Consider the following 16,158-nt stretch of genomic DNA (forward strand, 5'->3'; position numbering starts at 1 on the left):
TATTCTTGGCTCTTACAAGCTTGTTGTTAGCAGATGGTTTTGAAGTTAACTTAGGACATATTTGCTCCTTGGTGGATTTAAAAAGCTTGATTGGATTTGTAGAGCATCCGAAATGTTGCTGATAATCAACGTTTGACAACGATATTTCAATTTGCTACATTAGGATGAGCACAATGAAGGAGATATTTCAACCACCTCGGTTTCAAGCCTTTCCAAGTTTTGAGCATTGCATTTAGATGTATTACTTTACAATTGTGAAACAAAATGAACTTTGTACATACAATTTATTCTATTAGTTTGATAAATTTTTGGCAAAAAAAATGTTCAAGTGTGTGTTACTTTTTTTCTATAAAGTTTTTTGTAATTACGCAATGATGAAATAATGAATACTAATAAAAATTTCTAGACAACCATACTCATCTTACAAGGAATTTAGTACAAATTGAAATCTCATCGAATATAGTTATGAAATCCTTGACTAAACTCAGGTAAAAATATTGACTTGTTCAGAATAAAAAGATTAAGTTTTAAAGTTTTAATAGATACATACATGAGTAGTTGTGTATATATATAGTTGCTCTGCAATAAATAAAGAATTAATTCAAATATATAATTCAATTGGTTAGAATACACTCTCTTTAGACACTAATTTATGAATTATCAAGCAACAAAAATTTAGGACAGTTACAGTGGATTTATAAAAAAACAAAAAAACAAAAAAATAAAAAATCACAAGCTAACATTATTTAACAAGTCCAGTAAAATTTTCAAACGAAAACTATGAATTTGGTTATTGTTTCCACCAATCGAAATATCTCTGCTACATACCTACATTAAGAAGTTGCTTAAAATGACAACGCGGTGTGCAAAAAATCAAGAACATATCAGTACCGTGCAAAATTATTCAAAAATTTCTATATACACCTATTATATATATAGTAAACTATTATGTCAATAAAAAATTCAGCTTAACATAGAATACAGGCTTTCTAAAAACTGATGTAGAATAAAAAGATGTCAAACAATGGGAGGGTTGCGAGAGCAGCAGAGGTTTTCTTATTTGGGGGGGGGGGGGTTCACGAAGGGATAACTCCTAGTGTAGGGTTGAAGAATAAGGATGGTGTGTACTTCTAATAAATGCTTGTGAAGCTGCATATCTCGTCATACTTGGTTGAACTCCTGTATTCATCTCTTCCCAATCTTCAGTTCAAACGCAAAACATATCCTGGACTGAAATAGGGCTCTGTTAGTCTACAAAGGTCATGTTAATGACAGTACAGAGAAGCTTCAAATCATTATAGTTTCTTCCCTGCCAAATTAGACTAGTAATTTTGGGAGGGTTGCGAGAGCAGCAGAAGTTGTTTTTTTTTTTTTTTTTTTTTGGGTGGGGGTGGGGGTGGGGGAGTTGCACCATCGCAGTTGGGGGAGAAGAGGAAGGCGGGGATATGGAGGTGGGGGTGAGACGGGACTGGCACGACTATACTTGAACAGGATCTGTTCTACAGTCCGAACACCTGAACTCTGCTCTCCAACACGAACAAAACCTTCAACCCAGACGATGATTCAGGGCTCCCCGGCTTGAGCGCGTTTGCGCTGCACCGGGTGCTGTGCCAGTTACCAGTGGCCCTGCTGGACTCATGTGCGGGGTGGATGGGCTACTGTGTGTAGCCAGCAGCAGCTGCAGCATCTGCCAGATGAGCGTCCCGCCCTCTCTCATATTCATATTCCCGGGGGCGGTGATGGCCGGAGAGCGTTCTGACGGGGCCACCCTCCCCCACTCTCTCAATCCCTCCGCACATCTCTCCCCCTTTCTCTTCTACTACTTACTGCTTGTATTGTTCGTCGACGGTCTTGTTTGCGGGCGGGTGCCCAGGGAATCAGAAGTTGCCTAATATTATACGGTGTACTGAGATCGACATGAGCGTAGTCGCTTTGGCCGAGTGGTTAAGGCGTGTGCCTGCTAAGTACATGGGGTTTCCCCGCAAGAGTTCGAATCTCTTAGGCGACGATTGAGTGACACCTAGAAGCATGCATAAGCGTATGCATGGACTGCCGCGACTGAAACGCTCTCCCATTCTTTTTACTTTACTGACGCCCTTGTCGCCCTTGTTCTTGTCCCCGCCACTTCACCTCTTCTTCTCTTCCTCCTTCCTTTCCTTCTTTCTTTCTTCCTCCCCCTCCCCCCTCTCCTTTGCATCTTGTCCTGCAATACCACTCATTTAACTTCTCTCTTTCGTTTTTCCAACACACTCTCTCTCATTTATTCATAGTTCCATCCATTTTTCTATTTCCTCCAATCATGCACTTGGTTGTAAAATCTCTTCTTCTTTTGTATCTACATGTACATGAATAAATGGCTTCCTTCTTTGCAAGCCTGGCTTTACCAATGCATCACACAAAAATAAAAATTATAACATGTATGGCAAAGAAATTAAATTGAAAATGACATTACAACATCATTGTTTAGAAAAAGGTTTGTAATCAAATCATCCACCTCCACTCTAATCTAATCCAAGTTATCTAAATATAATTTCAAAAGCTGTGCTAATATCTAATGGAACGCTCATATTTAGTTTGTACTTCGAATAAATATAGAATGTAATACCTTCATAGGCATTTTAAGTATTTAATATATATTATTACTTATGCCAATGGCCATTTGATGCAATGAAATATTTGTAGTGCCTTTTTATATCATACACCACATTTATGCTAAACAAACAAATTCAATAAGTATATAATTAAGATAAATATAATCATTTTTGAAGATTTTGCATTAGTAGAAGTGGATCTTTTTAATTATTGGTTTTTTGTATGAAGTTTGCAATACATGCACATCATCATCATATATTGATTATAAGTGTGCCATTTTATACATACAAACATGCATTTATGTTGGTGGCATAATGTAATAAAGTTTTGGAGTTATAACAATATTGGAGATTATTTTTGAAATAAGTGGCAAAAGAAAATTGAAACAAAAGTGTAATTTAAAAATTTCATAGCCCAAAAGACATGCTATTTGATCCAAAGAGTAAAAAGTTGATATGAAAGATGAAAGTTTGACAAAGTGAATGGAATGTTTGATAAAAACAAAAGGAGTTCAAATAGCTACAAAATATAGAAAAAGCTAAATAATTTAATCTTGTGGTATAATTTCTTATATAAATAATAAATAAATTTATATAATTGAAATAAGACATGAAGAAATATAATATTTAAAATTGATCAAAAATATTTTTATAATTTTTTTAGTATTTTTTAAATTTATATTAAAAAAGATATTTATTACTAATTTATAAATATAAATAAAAGATTGATTAAATTAGTATAAAATAAAATTTTATAAAAATAGATTTAAAATAATTAGTTTAGACTTTATAGCTTGAAGTGGTCTTTAAAAAATACCAATCTAAAGTTGTTAAGGTATTATCTTCAAATAATATTAAGTATATTTCAGAATATAAATTAACTGTAATTGAAGAAAGTAGAAGGTAATAACTACAATCCAAGCAAGTATACTACGTGCAATTTTAAAAAAACTCTTATTCTCTTTGTTTTCATGTACCAAGGTGTTTTGTATTTTTATTTTTGTTTTTATTTTTATTTATGTCTAATTACTTTTAGTAGGTTAGATGCATAATCTTTCAAGTATTGCATTATATTGGAGAGTAAGTAGTAAAATATAGACATTATAAAAGATTTTCTAATCTAAAGGATTTTGAATTGATTTACAAACTTTTAATAGGAAAAATATATATATATATATATATATATATATATATATATCTTTTTAGAGTGATATGGTTATTTTCAAAATAGAAGTAAATATTAAGAAGACCTTTGATTCTTATAATGGTGCTATTATAAAAGGTTAGAGAGGTGACGTATATTTGGAATATCCAAATGCTCTATTAAAAGCTAAATTGATTACTATTGGCATTATTTAATAGTTGTTATATTAAAAAAGTGTATAATTTATAACATGTGGGATGAAAGGATGGTAAAGCTAAAGATATTTTGAATTAAATAAATTCCAATATGGATTTTAATATGGAAAATTAAAAATTAATTGTGATGAAGAAATGGAATCAACATAAGAACTAGCAAAAAAAAGGATTCAAAGCAATATGAAATATTCAAATGGACTAACAACAAGGATATACAATTAAATTGTGTTGATGCAATTATATAAAGAAGAAAAGAGAATAAGTATAAAAATAAAAGACAATGAATGATACTTACAATAAATTTTTTTTTCTTTTGATGTTACATAAGGTTTTTAATAAAAAATCACAACAATTATTTCTTTTGAGTAGAATTTTTGTCTTCATAGATTAATTATCCTTTATTTGTAATATTATCTTCTTAATATAAAAAAAACTTAATTTTACATTGTATTTATTTTAGATATTATTTTTAGATTACAATTAAAATTTAAAGTACTTAATAATATCAAATTTAAAGATATTATTTAATATTTTATTGAAAAAAATTGAAGTAACAATATATAATATTAGTAAGATTGCATACAAAGAGAGTATGGAGTTAGATATCTCTTACTTCCAACATCCATTATTTATAGGTGGTGGCTATTGCCCTAATGGACAACTTCCATCTTTTGATGAATACATCCATCTAACGTTCTATCAAGACTATCCATTGATATCTTATCTACTATAAAAATATACTTTTAGCATATCCTCTATATCTTTAAGATCCATTGTCCATTCATCTATCTTATCTCTTGACCTTTTTACATACCAAGAGTTAATCTTTTGATCAATAGTAACTTACCTAACATAATATCTGTCAAAGATAAGAACATGATAAAAATAAATAAATAAGTGAGACTTCTCTCAAAGAAAGATGATAAAATAGAAATAACTTAATATGTATATTAAGAAAGAAACTGGAATGGCTATTGCCAAAAGCCAAGAAAATTAGAGACTCTTGAAACTAGATTGGAAGGAAGAAAAGAGTTGACAAGAGTGAAGAAGGCTTCACTCTTATCTCTATATATACTATCTAACTAGGGGCTACGTGGCGATGTTCTATAGGACCTCAATATGTGTTGACTTTGTAGGACACATGCCTTGACTTACAAGGCAAGTTTTTCTACGTGTGGGCCACATAGTTAGCTTGGTTTTCAAGCTAACAACATGTGTGGTACATGGCCAACTTGTTGACCACATTTCTAATCCAAAAAGTCAATTTAAGACACCTATAAAGTCAATGTAGCATCTATGAAGCTTCTAAGAAGCTTTGATAGTAAATATTATAGAATTAACTTAATTTTACTTAGTTTAACTTACTTCTATCTATTTATACATGTAATTACTAGCTTACATACGTATATCCATGACAATATCTTATACAATGTAACTTATTATACTTTCATTTTTATCTTTTTACTTTAATACTCTCACTTTATTATTGATTAAAGGCTTTCAATCCTAATGCTTTTGTCAACATATAATGTCTATCCTTTATTAATGCCTTTTGACAAGAAATGAGCAAGCATGTCTTCTATTGTATAATACTTTATATCAATTACTTTCATTTCAATTTTTTACCTTATGAAATGATGTTGAATGTCAATGTGCTTGATCTGTGAATGATATTTTGGATTCTTTGTAAATACAAGATATTCTTGATTGTCACATCTCATTGAAGTTTCTTCTATTTGTACTACTGTTATGTCCTCCAAAAGATATCTTAGCCATATTGCTTCCATTACACCATGGCTTACTGCCATATATTCCACCTCCATTCTTGACCTTATAATTATTGGTTATTTCTTGAAATTCTATGAAATTGCTTTCATTTCAACAAAAAAAACATATCCTATTATTGACCTTCTATTATTTGTATCTCCACCTTAATTTACATTAGAATAACTATACAGAGTAATGTTATTACCTTCAAGGTATAGTTTAAAATATAAAGCATCTTTTAAATACTTCATGATCTTTTTGATGGTTACTCAATGAATTGGTTTAGCCTTTGACTTGTATTGATTCACAATACTTATCACATATCCAAGATCCATCTTTGTGCCAACAATTATATATATAAATGAGTCCACTGCTACCTTATATAAAATACCTTACATTTGATCTTCAACTTTAGAAAATTCTTCATCTGTGAACTTCATCAACTTCAAATTGGCCTCCAAAGATCTACCTATAGGCTTAAACTCTTCTATATTGAATTGTTTCAACACCTCTTCAATGCACTTGCTTTGGCTCATTATAATGGTCTTTTTAGTATAATTTTTTACAAACTCTATTCTTAAACAATAATAAAGTTCTTCTAAATCACTCATCCTATATTCTTTTTTTAATTTTACCTTCAATTAATCCATTATTTTTAAATTATTGATTAAAATAATCAAATCATCAATATAAAAGATGATAATTAATATGAATTCATTTGATTGCATTATAAACATAGAATGATCAACCTTACTTCTTTGAAATTCTTCATTTACAAAGAATATATCAATATGTTGATACCATGCCTTTGGTGATTGCTTGAGAATATATAAGGATTTTTTCAACCTACAAACAAGATGCTATTTTTTTTTTAAAACATCCTTGAGGTTGGTCTATATAGATGTCTTCTTCTAACTTTATATTTAAAAAAGCCATCTTTACATCCATTTGATACATCTCCAAGTCCATTGTTGTCCCAATTATTACAATGATTTTAATAGTGGTGAATTTGGCCATAAAAGCAAATATCTTATTGAAATCAATACAAACAACTTATGAATAGCTTTTAGCAACTAATGTAGCCTTATATCTCATAATACTATATATTGTATCTTTCTTGGTTCTAAACACCCACTTATAACCAATTGAAGATTGATTTGGTAGAAGTTGAGACATTTTTTATGTTCTATTGTTTATAAGTGATTTGTATTCTTCTTCTTATGTATTCTTTTATTTCATAGCATCCAAGGACTTCATTGTATTACAAAAACTCAATGAATTAACAAAGAGTGCAACATTGGTTTATTTTTCACTTATTTAAAAAAAGATGTGGTTCTATTATCATTCACCAAGTTGTTTTCTATCTCTCAAAAGTTATTTTCTTTCACTTGATAAAGATTCATCTTCTTGTACTCCAAAGTTTCTTGCAAATTTTTTCTTTCTTAAAGCTTGTTTCTTCGCAATTAATTGTTAATATTCATCATCATCTTCAACATTTTAATTGACTTCATTGCTAGTTCTACCAATTGTAGATATGTTTTGATCTACCTTCTTTGGTTCTTTATCTTGATTTGTATTTCCACCACCTTCATTGTCATCATCTTTTTCTTCTTTCTTTGTTAGAATTAAAGATGTATCCACAAACACCATTACTCCTACTTGGATACATCTCTAAGTGCTTACAAGCATTCTTATACTCCAAAAATTCTACATCACAATTCTTGATGATTTTCTTGATTTCTAAACACATAAGCCTATATACTTTTGTATCTTCTTAATATCTAGCAACTACATATTTTGTACCTTTTGCATTAAGTTTGGACCTCATACAATTGGATACCTTTGTATAAGTAATACATCCAAAAATCCTCATCCATGAAATATAAGATTTCTTGCCACTCCAAGCTCCTTGTATAATTATTTATTTAAGTGCTCTTATAAAGCATCTATTTCTTGTATATACTACAATAACCATAGCTTTCGCTCAATATTCATGCTCTAGGTTATGAGCATGAAGCATATTCATTGATATTTCTGCAATGGTATGATTTTCTCTTTCAACAACTTTATTTTGTTGTAGAATATAAAAAATAGAGGTTAGTCTTGCAATACCTTGATTCTTCAAAAATTCATCAAAATGCTTTGATATATACTCATATCCATTATCCATAGGCAACACTTTGATCTTGCACTTACATTGCTTCTCCACAAGTGCTTTAAATTCTTTAAACCTTGAAAAGCATTTACTCTTAGATTTGAGGATGTAAATCCATACTTTACTTGAAAAATCATCAATAAATATAACAAAGTACCTTGCTACTCCAATTGATGGTATCTTTATTGGTCCACAAATATCAAAATGCACAATCTTCAATAATTTGTTAGAACATGTTATAATTCCTCTTGGAAATGAAGTCCTTTATTATTTGCCTTGGATATAATCTTTATAAGCAAGTATTATGGCATTATAGTTGAATTAACTAAGATTTAAGCTACTTACCATGGATTAGAGCTCTTTCATACTTTTGGCATTCAAATGATCAAATCGTTGATGTCAAATTCCAAACTTATCTTGATTTTGTAGAAACTCAGGAAATGTCACTACTCCTTATTACCTTCTTATTTACCTTCTTACAATTGATAAAATAGAGGTTTCTATCTCTTATGCCTTTAGTAACATGTTGTCTATTTAATGTCTTCACAAAACATCTATTCATGCCAAATTGAAACTTACAATCATGCAATAAAAGTTTGCTCATTGAAAAAAAGTTTTTCCTCATTTTTGACACATGTGAGACTTCCTTCAATCTGATCCTTTTCATTTGGTTTTTTATTACAATCTCTACCACAATGGAGCCAATTCCAATGAGTTATATCATGCCATTGTCTTCCAACTAAACATTTGTTATGATACATGTGAAAAATTGATATCATTAAGTTTTATTGCAATCATGTCAAAACCCTTTTTTTTACAATATTTTTAGTTTTTTTTTACCTTGACATTAGCATTATTGGATCTTTGAGACACTTTTATCAACAATGTCTCAAAAATCCAAAATACCTCTTTTGTAATTAAATCAATGCTTTCACTCTTTAATCACTTTTAACTCTCACAAGAATACTTTTAATCTCACAATTGCCTTCTTAGTACTATAAGAAGACATCTTAAGAAATTTAGGCCATAATAGTATAATATTAGTGCACCAATGATGTAACTTAACAAAGAAATATAATATTAGTATTCTATAACATCATTCTAAGGTAGTTGATACCTTTGAAGATAATGAATGCAGTTAACAAGTAAGAGAAAAATTACATTAACAACTAGATGCAAAAGATGGTTTAGAAGACATCAAACTTTAATATCAACAACAACTGTAAGATCTACTCTTCACAATAAGAAAGACTTCAAAGAACTTCAAAATTTAAAACTAAAGGTGTGTGGATCCATAACCTATTGAAGCAAAAGAACTTTGAAGTAAGAACACATAGCATCAACAACATTGCACACAAAAAGAGTATAAAACAAGATATCTCTCACTTCCAACATTCATTACTAATAAGTGGTGGCTGTTGCCTTAATAGATAACTTCCATCCTTTGATGAATACATCCATCTAACATTCTATGAAGACAATCCATTGATATCCAATCTACTTTAACAATATGCCTTTAGCATATTTTTTATATCCTTAAGATCCTTTATTCATTCATCTACCTTATTTCTTAGCCTTTTTATATACCAAGAGCTAATTCTTTGACCAGTAGCAACTTACCTAATATAATATCTTCTCTAATATAATTTATTCTACTTTTATTTTGATTTACTTATTTATTTTAACATAATTCTAATATAGATTTTTAATATCAACACATTATAATTTGTTTTAAGACTTTGTTTGAAGATGCCTTATTTTTTAAAAAAATTCAATTAGAAATTGATATTGTATTAAAATCAACAAAAACCAAGAATCTTCTATTTAATATCACAAAGTAATTTAATTACACAAGAATAATATTATGTACCAATTTATTTAAAATTAGAAGCATTTATTGGTATTTACACAAAAACTAGATGTATAAATGTAAATTTATTTAGTATATTATATTATATTATATTTTTTTAAATTGAGACTTTTATTTTTATAAAACTTTATATATATATATATATATATATATATATATATACATCTAATTAAGAACTCATATTGAAGTTTTAATGTTGAAAGTCCTTGGTATGTCTTTAGGATCCTATTTAGCTTTTTGGTGTCATAAACATTTCTTAAAGAGAAGTAGAAAACTTTCATTTTTAACAAACATACTTAATATTAATAAGAATGTTTGTTAATATTATGTTTTCTTCTTTAGAATAAGTTTTAAACTATATATTCTAAGAAAATTCCAAGTTGTAAAGACATGATTAGATAGTTTAATTGTTCACCATAACATTGCAACTTCAAGCTTTGTATACTTTAAACCTACTTGCTTAAAAATGTATGATTAAACAAAAGAAACATAGATTTGTAGAATTCATTAGAGATAATTTCAGTTAATGTTTAAGGAGAAAACATTCACTTTGGCAAATATGAATTAATCAATCAATTATTTAATCCAATAATGATCTTTACAAATTTGATACTTTTAAATTGTGATTACAATACTTCTTGAAAATAAAACACACATGGATACTCCTTCAAATATTCCACAGAAGCAACAAAAAATAACAATAAATCTGAACTACAGTGCTAGTCAACAAATGGATTGATAAGAAAATATGAGGTACATCCGTCTTTGAGAAAAGCAGGTTGGCAACGTATGTTTCGATTCACAGATTGGAAGTGCTTGCCCAATTCCTGATAGAAGGCCGTGACAAAATCTCAGCGAAGGGCTTCAATTTCACATCTGAATAACGGTGAAGCTAGCACTAGTTGCATGAGAAGGGCTTGCTGAACCCTTTCAAATCTCAAGTAGTATCAACAACTTCCAGCTTCAAGAGAACGTCCTTACTGGCGCATTTGCTTCTCAAAGCTGTGAAGAAACTCTGTCATTTCTATTTTTATCTGCTGCTCGAAGGTTAGGGCAGCTTCATGCTGTTGCTTTTGAAACTGTACACGCCGCTCATGGTGCTTTTGTTCCAGTTCCTTGAGCTTGTTTTCAAAGTCTTCAGCCTCCAGCAAACTACCTTCCACTTTCTTTGTCATTTGTAAAATTTCATTGGCCATCCTGCACAATAAAACCAGGTTCTCAACCATATGCCAATCATCACCAGATATACTTTTCAAATACTGCCTATAAGGTAAAGTCCACTAAATTCGGCGAGTTTTGACAGGTTGTAAATGATTAACTGTGCAGGATAGTAACGGAGACATCGGTAAAGTAATGGCTTAATATGACAAGATTTGACAAGCAATCTTAAACTAATATAACGATGATAGAAGTACAAGGAAAGCCAGAATCTTACGCTGGATCCTGGTCGATGTTGGGAAGATTAGAACGTAGAACATTCAGTTCATGAGATTGGTTCAAGGCAATCTTGTGAAGGTCGTCTCTCAGCTTTTGCAACTCACTATCCTTGGCAGCAACCTCATTTGCCCATTGAGCACTTTCTTGTTGAAAGAACTCCTCCATGTCAGCTAGCTGTGTCAATATAAACAATATGGATTATGATCCGTAAACATCTCGATATACTCTCTGTAAATCTTACACCTGCTCATCATAAATCACAAATAAAGATATCCCTACAACCTTAATAGCCGCCAAAACTTTTCACTAAATCATCACCTCACGCTTGTTCTCTGCATGCTGCTTCCCTTGCCGGTCCCACAAAATTTGCAGCTCTTCCTCACGGAGCTGTAAGTTTTTCGATGTCTCAGATACAGACTTCTTAAGAGTGTTTTGTTCGATCTGAAGTGATTGTATCAGTTGATTCTGCTGTTCCATGCGCTGCATTGGTTCCAGTACCACTTGCTGGAGCTTCCTCAACTCATACTTCAACAGCGTCTTCCCTGTTCATCAATGTATGATCCAATAAACACTAATCAACAGTTATAAACTAACCAAACAAAGACTATTATCCTACAAGATTAGCAGAGTTGTCAATTTAACAAAGGAGATGAATCAAGTACCTCTGCTGTGTCTGTTGAAGATATCCAGGTCGTCTTTAATTGCTAAGTACCCATACAAAATCCGCTCGCCTCCTGGTTTAAACAGGATCTTACCGGGACGTTGCCAGTCATCTCTACCTCTCCGTGAATTCGCAAAATGAGTAGCAAGACGCACTGCATCATGGTAACCAATAGGTGAATCCGGGAAGATGAGCAGGCTCATACCACGGTGACCCTGGGGTCCATACGCATGGCGGGGCTTCAGCGGATTGTAGTCCTTGAACATGTCTACAAGCTCCTTGTTTCCCATTCCAATCCACTGTATCAAGCGCAAATAAACTCACCACATGTCAATCAATTCCTTTACATCCCTCTGTTCTCTATCACCTTCTATGCTTTATCATTCTCTTGTATTTGTTAACAAGCAAGGCTAACTTGACTGATTCAGTACGCACCTTTCCTTCGTCGTCTTGCTCCAGCTGAGTATTCTGGATGACCAGAATCGGAGGCCATATTATCATTTTCTGTTGCGACTCAGTATCCTCGCTAAGTCCATTCCATTTCCCAAACGTGCTCTGCAATTCAACGTTCGGTTGTGCCGATCGCCGAATGCGTAGCTCCTCCTCCAAAATCTCTGCGAATTTGCGGTGGAGCTTGACTCGCCTGGATCTCATGGTGCGTGCATGGGTAGCGAGAGGAACCAGGCCTCGGAACCAGTCGATCGCACCGGGACCGCCCTTGCAAGCAGGACAATGCCATTGCCGGTCATGCTCGTTGAGCTGGGCGTCTGTCATGCTGTCAAGGTCCTGAAAGAAGTCGCGGAACCACTTGATCTTCTTCTGGTCCTCATGGCTCTCCTGTGCAAAAGAATCATCACTGAAGAAACCATCGTCACTATCGTCCTCTACATGATCCAAGTCAGAGCACTGGCTATCCGAGTAAGGACTGGCTGGATACTCCAACGCTAAGTCGGTCCCAGTGTCACCTTGCTGATAAAGATTACCTGCCAAACAGGAAAAAGCCACAGAAAATAGGCTATTACGTACTAACTGAGCTCATGGGCGACACAGATGACCAGCTATTTACAAAAAGAATATTCAGCTAATAAGCCAGCAGAAAGCTGTCAACTGACAACACAATCAGAAGAACCCAGTTTCAAAACTGGCAACTTTAACTACACAAAACCAGCTCATCATCAGAGCAGTAAGGCTACTCACTTGATGACCCAGAAACGAGTTGTGTCGATGCCTTGGCCCCCTGATGCCAGGCTTTATTGGTGATGCCTGGAGCCCCACTTCGAGAAGAGCTTTCTGAACCATTCCTACTCTTACTACTAACCTGCTGCCAACCATTTTCAGGACTCAAAAGCGGCCCTTGACCATCCCACCCTCCTCTTCCACCGTAATCCGCATTCGGCGCTGCCTCGTACTGCCTGAAGTTATTATGCTGACCCCAACCACCTTGAGGTTTGTTGGATGCACCTCTTTCTCCATTGAATTCACCTCTTCCTCCGTTGAATTTACCTCTTCCTCCTCGTCCTTCTCCTCGACGCCCTCTTCCTCCTCTTCCTCCTCTACCTGCTTCACCCTGTCCAGGGCTCCTCTCAGAGCCGCCGTTGTTCCTGTTCGATCCTTGTCTTCCTCCACCTCTTCCAGACTGAGGGGAACCAGAGTCTTGCCTATTCATTGAGTTTCCCTTACGTGACCTCGCTTTAGAAGACGAGCCTGATCTGTTAGATGCGTTATCATAAAGGCTTTTTCCGTTCTTGTCTCCATAGGAACTGTTGTACGCGGGTTGGAACTGCCAGCCATCAACTGGGTCGTCCCATCCGTTGGTTACGTGAGATGGTCCTGCAAAGTGGACTATAATCAGAATGATTGCGGTGGATAGCACCAAATATTATCCTATTTCGTCCATTTGTTTCAACACACTTATTTCTGACTCGAAGTGCAAATGCCCTGAATATATCCAATACCAGAGTTCATCGTCCAGTTCGAATCCGCACCATAATTTCCACCATCTGAAGGAAAGACCACAGCGATTTAGGTAGACATACACGAAAACAGAGTGACCGATTAATCACTGCAACAGTTTCGACGACATTACTCCAACAGACATCCCAAAGGTTATGGAATTCTCAAGATCTTCTATAACTACAACACCAAGAGCTCATGTTTCGTAACCCATCACAATTTTAACATCCATGTCCAGATTCATAATGAAGTACTTAAGTGATGGCTTCGTCCTATACGAGACGCTTCTCTAAAGACGAAAGCTGCAACAACCAAAACCTCTGTGCGGTAATGTATGCCCTAGAGCTGTAAAGACTGGCGGTAGAGCTCTCATCCATCTCTCAGCTCACAAGTACCCCAAACAGAAAATGAAGAAACACCTTGAAACAGAATGAAGAGCACAGTTTAACTTTGTATCCATACAGGCAAATCCACCAACAGTTTTGAACAGTGCAAAATTAGACGTGATCAGGATTCCTTTCTCTCCGTCAATTTAAAATAAATTAATTAACAAAAAAAAAAAAAAAAAAAAAACCATTGGTTATTAGGGATCAAATCTTACTTCCGGTTGACGCAGAACCACTAGCACCTGCCATTGTGGGCGCTCTTTGTTCACTTCCACTGCCTGTTCATACAAAAGATATGAGACTCTAAGCAACACTCAGAAGAGTTTTGTCCATTCAACCCTAACATGAGTCACCTACGGGACACAGGCTAGCAATTAACCCTTGCATGTGAAGTACTTCAAAGGGAAAATGATCGCAACGTACTAACCTCGAAACAGTTGGAGAAGTATATATAAAAAGAAAAAAAGTGCCAAATTTGGTTGTCAGAATAGAAGCTTTAAAGTGCGAGCACAATGAAATTGTGTCTCGATCACTGCGACGATGAGTATTGAAAAGAGAAGCTTGAATATTGCGGGAGAAGATCAAGAGTACTGGCACAACGCGCGGATCAAAGACCAACCGGGTCACACATTAAGTAGGTGAGAATTGGGGACACGCTGTACTAATGGCCGGCCCCTGCACACAGTGACAAACGCTGGAGAGGACGACAGCATTGCTTTGACAGAGTTCGAGAGAGAGCACAAGCTGGGAGACCAACAGAGGCACCTCAACTTGGAAGAAGAAATAGGGTGATCGGAACTTGGAAGATGTGTGCAGAAACTGTTGGGGGGGGGGGGGGGCACTAATTGGTAACTGGCGGTACTGTAGTGCCGACCAAGTGGAGGTAATCGAAGAACCAAGGTAAAGATTCCTATTGTGATGCAAAGGCAATGGGGATTACACGACGAAACCTTGAGACAACAAAGTGATCTACTTCAAAAGATTCCAATACCGATCAAAAGGTTCTCCAAAAACAAATGGTGGTTCAAAACAGCTGCCCAAAAACCCCAGAGCACCGTGGGCAGAAAATAAGCTCCATTTACAAAGGATCGCGGAGACTGTAAAGAGAGAGTATCTTGCAAACTGTAACACCACCCACTAAAACAACCTCACGTCCATTGCCGCTACTCACGAGAAAGAAGAAGACTCTACCAGACAGATGCCACCATCACCGCAATGTAACACAAAACTATCTGCCACACGGAAACGAACACTCAAGGCCACTCGATCCGAATCACGAAGGCAAACGAACACGCAGACCACCTTTTCCGCAGCTCACTAATCTCTCACCAACACCAAAGCGTTTGCCTTTCAACACATCCCCACGAAAACCCTTGCTCCCTCGCCACTCCCCCAACCCCCGTCCCCGGCGCGTGATTACGATAAAAATCTAGCGGAGGACCGACACCTTTGCAGTCGGACAGAGACAAACAGCCGCCTAAGATACCGCCAACCTAGAGGAGGGAAGCAGGGAGGGAGGGAGAAGACGCTCAAATAGTCAGTCAATCAGTCAGTCATCCGGATCCTCGTTCCACACTAACTAGGTTAAGCCCAGGATTTGTGTCATCCCAGGCTTGCTTGCTTGCCTGCTTGCCTTCCTTGGGATTCCCATGCGACGGACGCAGAGCTTGCAAGCGAGATGCTCGTGCCTGGATGTGGGCGATGACGATCGACGGATCCTCCCTCTCTCGTGGCGATCCGTCGCGTCGAACGAAAACGGGTCCCGTGAGATTGATGGTGGCCTTTGACTAGAACCCCCCCCTCCTAACGACGACGGAACGACGACGACGACGAACGGTCAAACCCTTAGATGCTATCTGGACACGTGGCATGGTTTTTTTGGTGGTAGTTTCCCAGGTGGCAACTGCGTAGTGGTGAGGGCACCCCCGTCCCATCCTGAGTTGGGTTTAGTGAGAGTAAATAGTTCTATTTGTGGTTCA

At 35.1% G+C, this 16,158-nt stretch overlaps 1 protein-coding gene, 1 non-coding gene and 1 pseudogene across 3 annotated transcripts; 2 read left to right on the forward strand and 1 right to left on the reverse strand.

The window, feature by feature from the left end:
* The first annotated feature begins 1,473 nt into the window (after positions 1 to 1,473).
* On the forward strand, positions 1,474 to 1,765 carry LOC112283039 (small nucleolar RNA U3; annotated as a pseudogene).
* Positions 1,766 to 1,926: 161 nt separating this feature from the next.
* On the forward strand, positions 1,927 to 2,008 carry TRNAS-GCU (transfer RNA serine (anticodon GCU)). The gene has a single exon. It is a non-coding gene; the product is annotated as a tRNA-Ser (tRNA).
* An 8,429-nt stretch (positions 2,009 to 10,437) lies between these two features.
* LOC112282517 (protein SUPPRESSOR OF GENE SILENCING 3 homolog) lies at positions 10,438 to 15,774 on the reverse strand. Of its 2 annotated transcripts, none has more exons than XM_024520182.3 (9): positions 14,607 to 15,774; positions 14,395 to 14,457; positions 13,826 to 13,840; positions 13,038 to 13,670; positions 12,276 to 12,823; positions 11,842 to 12,139; positions 11,498 to 11,721; positions 11,178 to 11,353; positions 10,438 to 10,939 (listed from the first exon to the last, which is right to left on the reverse strand). In XM_024520182.3, the coding sequence occupies exons 2-9, from the start codon at positions 14,426 to 14,428 to the stop codon at positions 10,720 to 10,722; spliced, it is 2,148 nt and encodes a 715-aa protein (XP_024375950.1). In that variant the 5' UTR covers positions 14,429 to 14,457; positions 14,607 to 15,774; the 3' UTR covers positions 10,438 to 10,719. The 2 variants fall into 2 exon arrangements, with proteins under 2 accessions (XP_024375950.1, XP_024375949.1); XM_024520181.3 differs by having other exon boundaries at positions 13,796 to 13,840.
* Positions 15,775 to 16,158: the final 384 nt, after the last annotated feature.

Source organism: Physcomitrium patens, chromosome 5 (genome assembly GCF_059467195.1).
Source record: "Physcomitrium patens ecotype Gransden chromosome 5, ASM5946719v1, whole genome shotgun sequence".
NCBI classification, from domain to species: Eukaryota; Viridiplantae; Streptophyta; class Bryopsida; order Funariales; family Funariaceae; genus Physcomitrium; species Physcomitrium patens.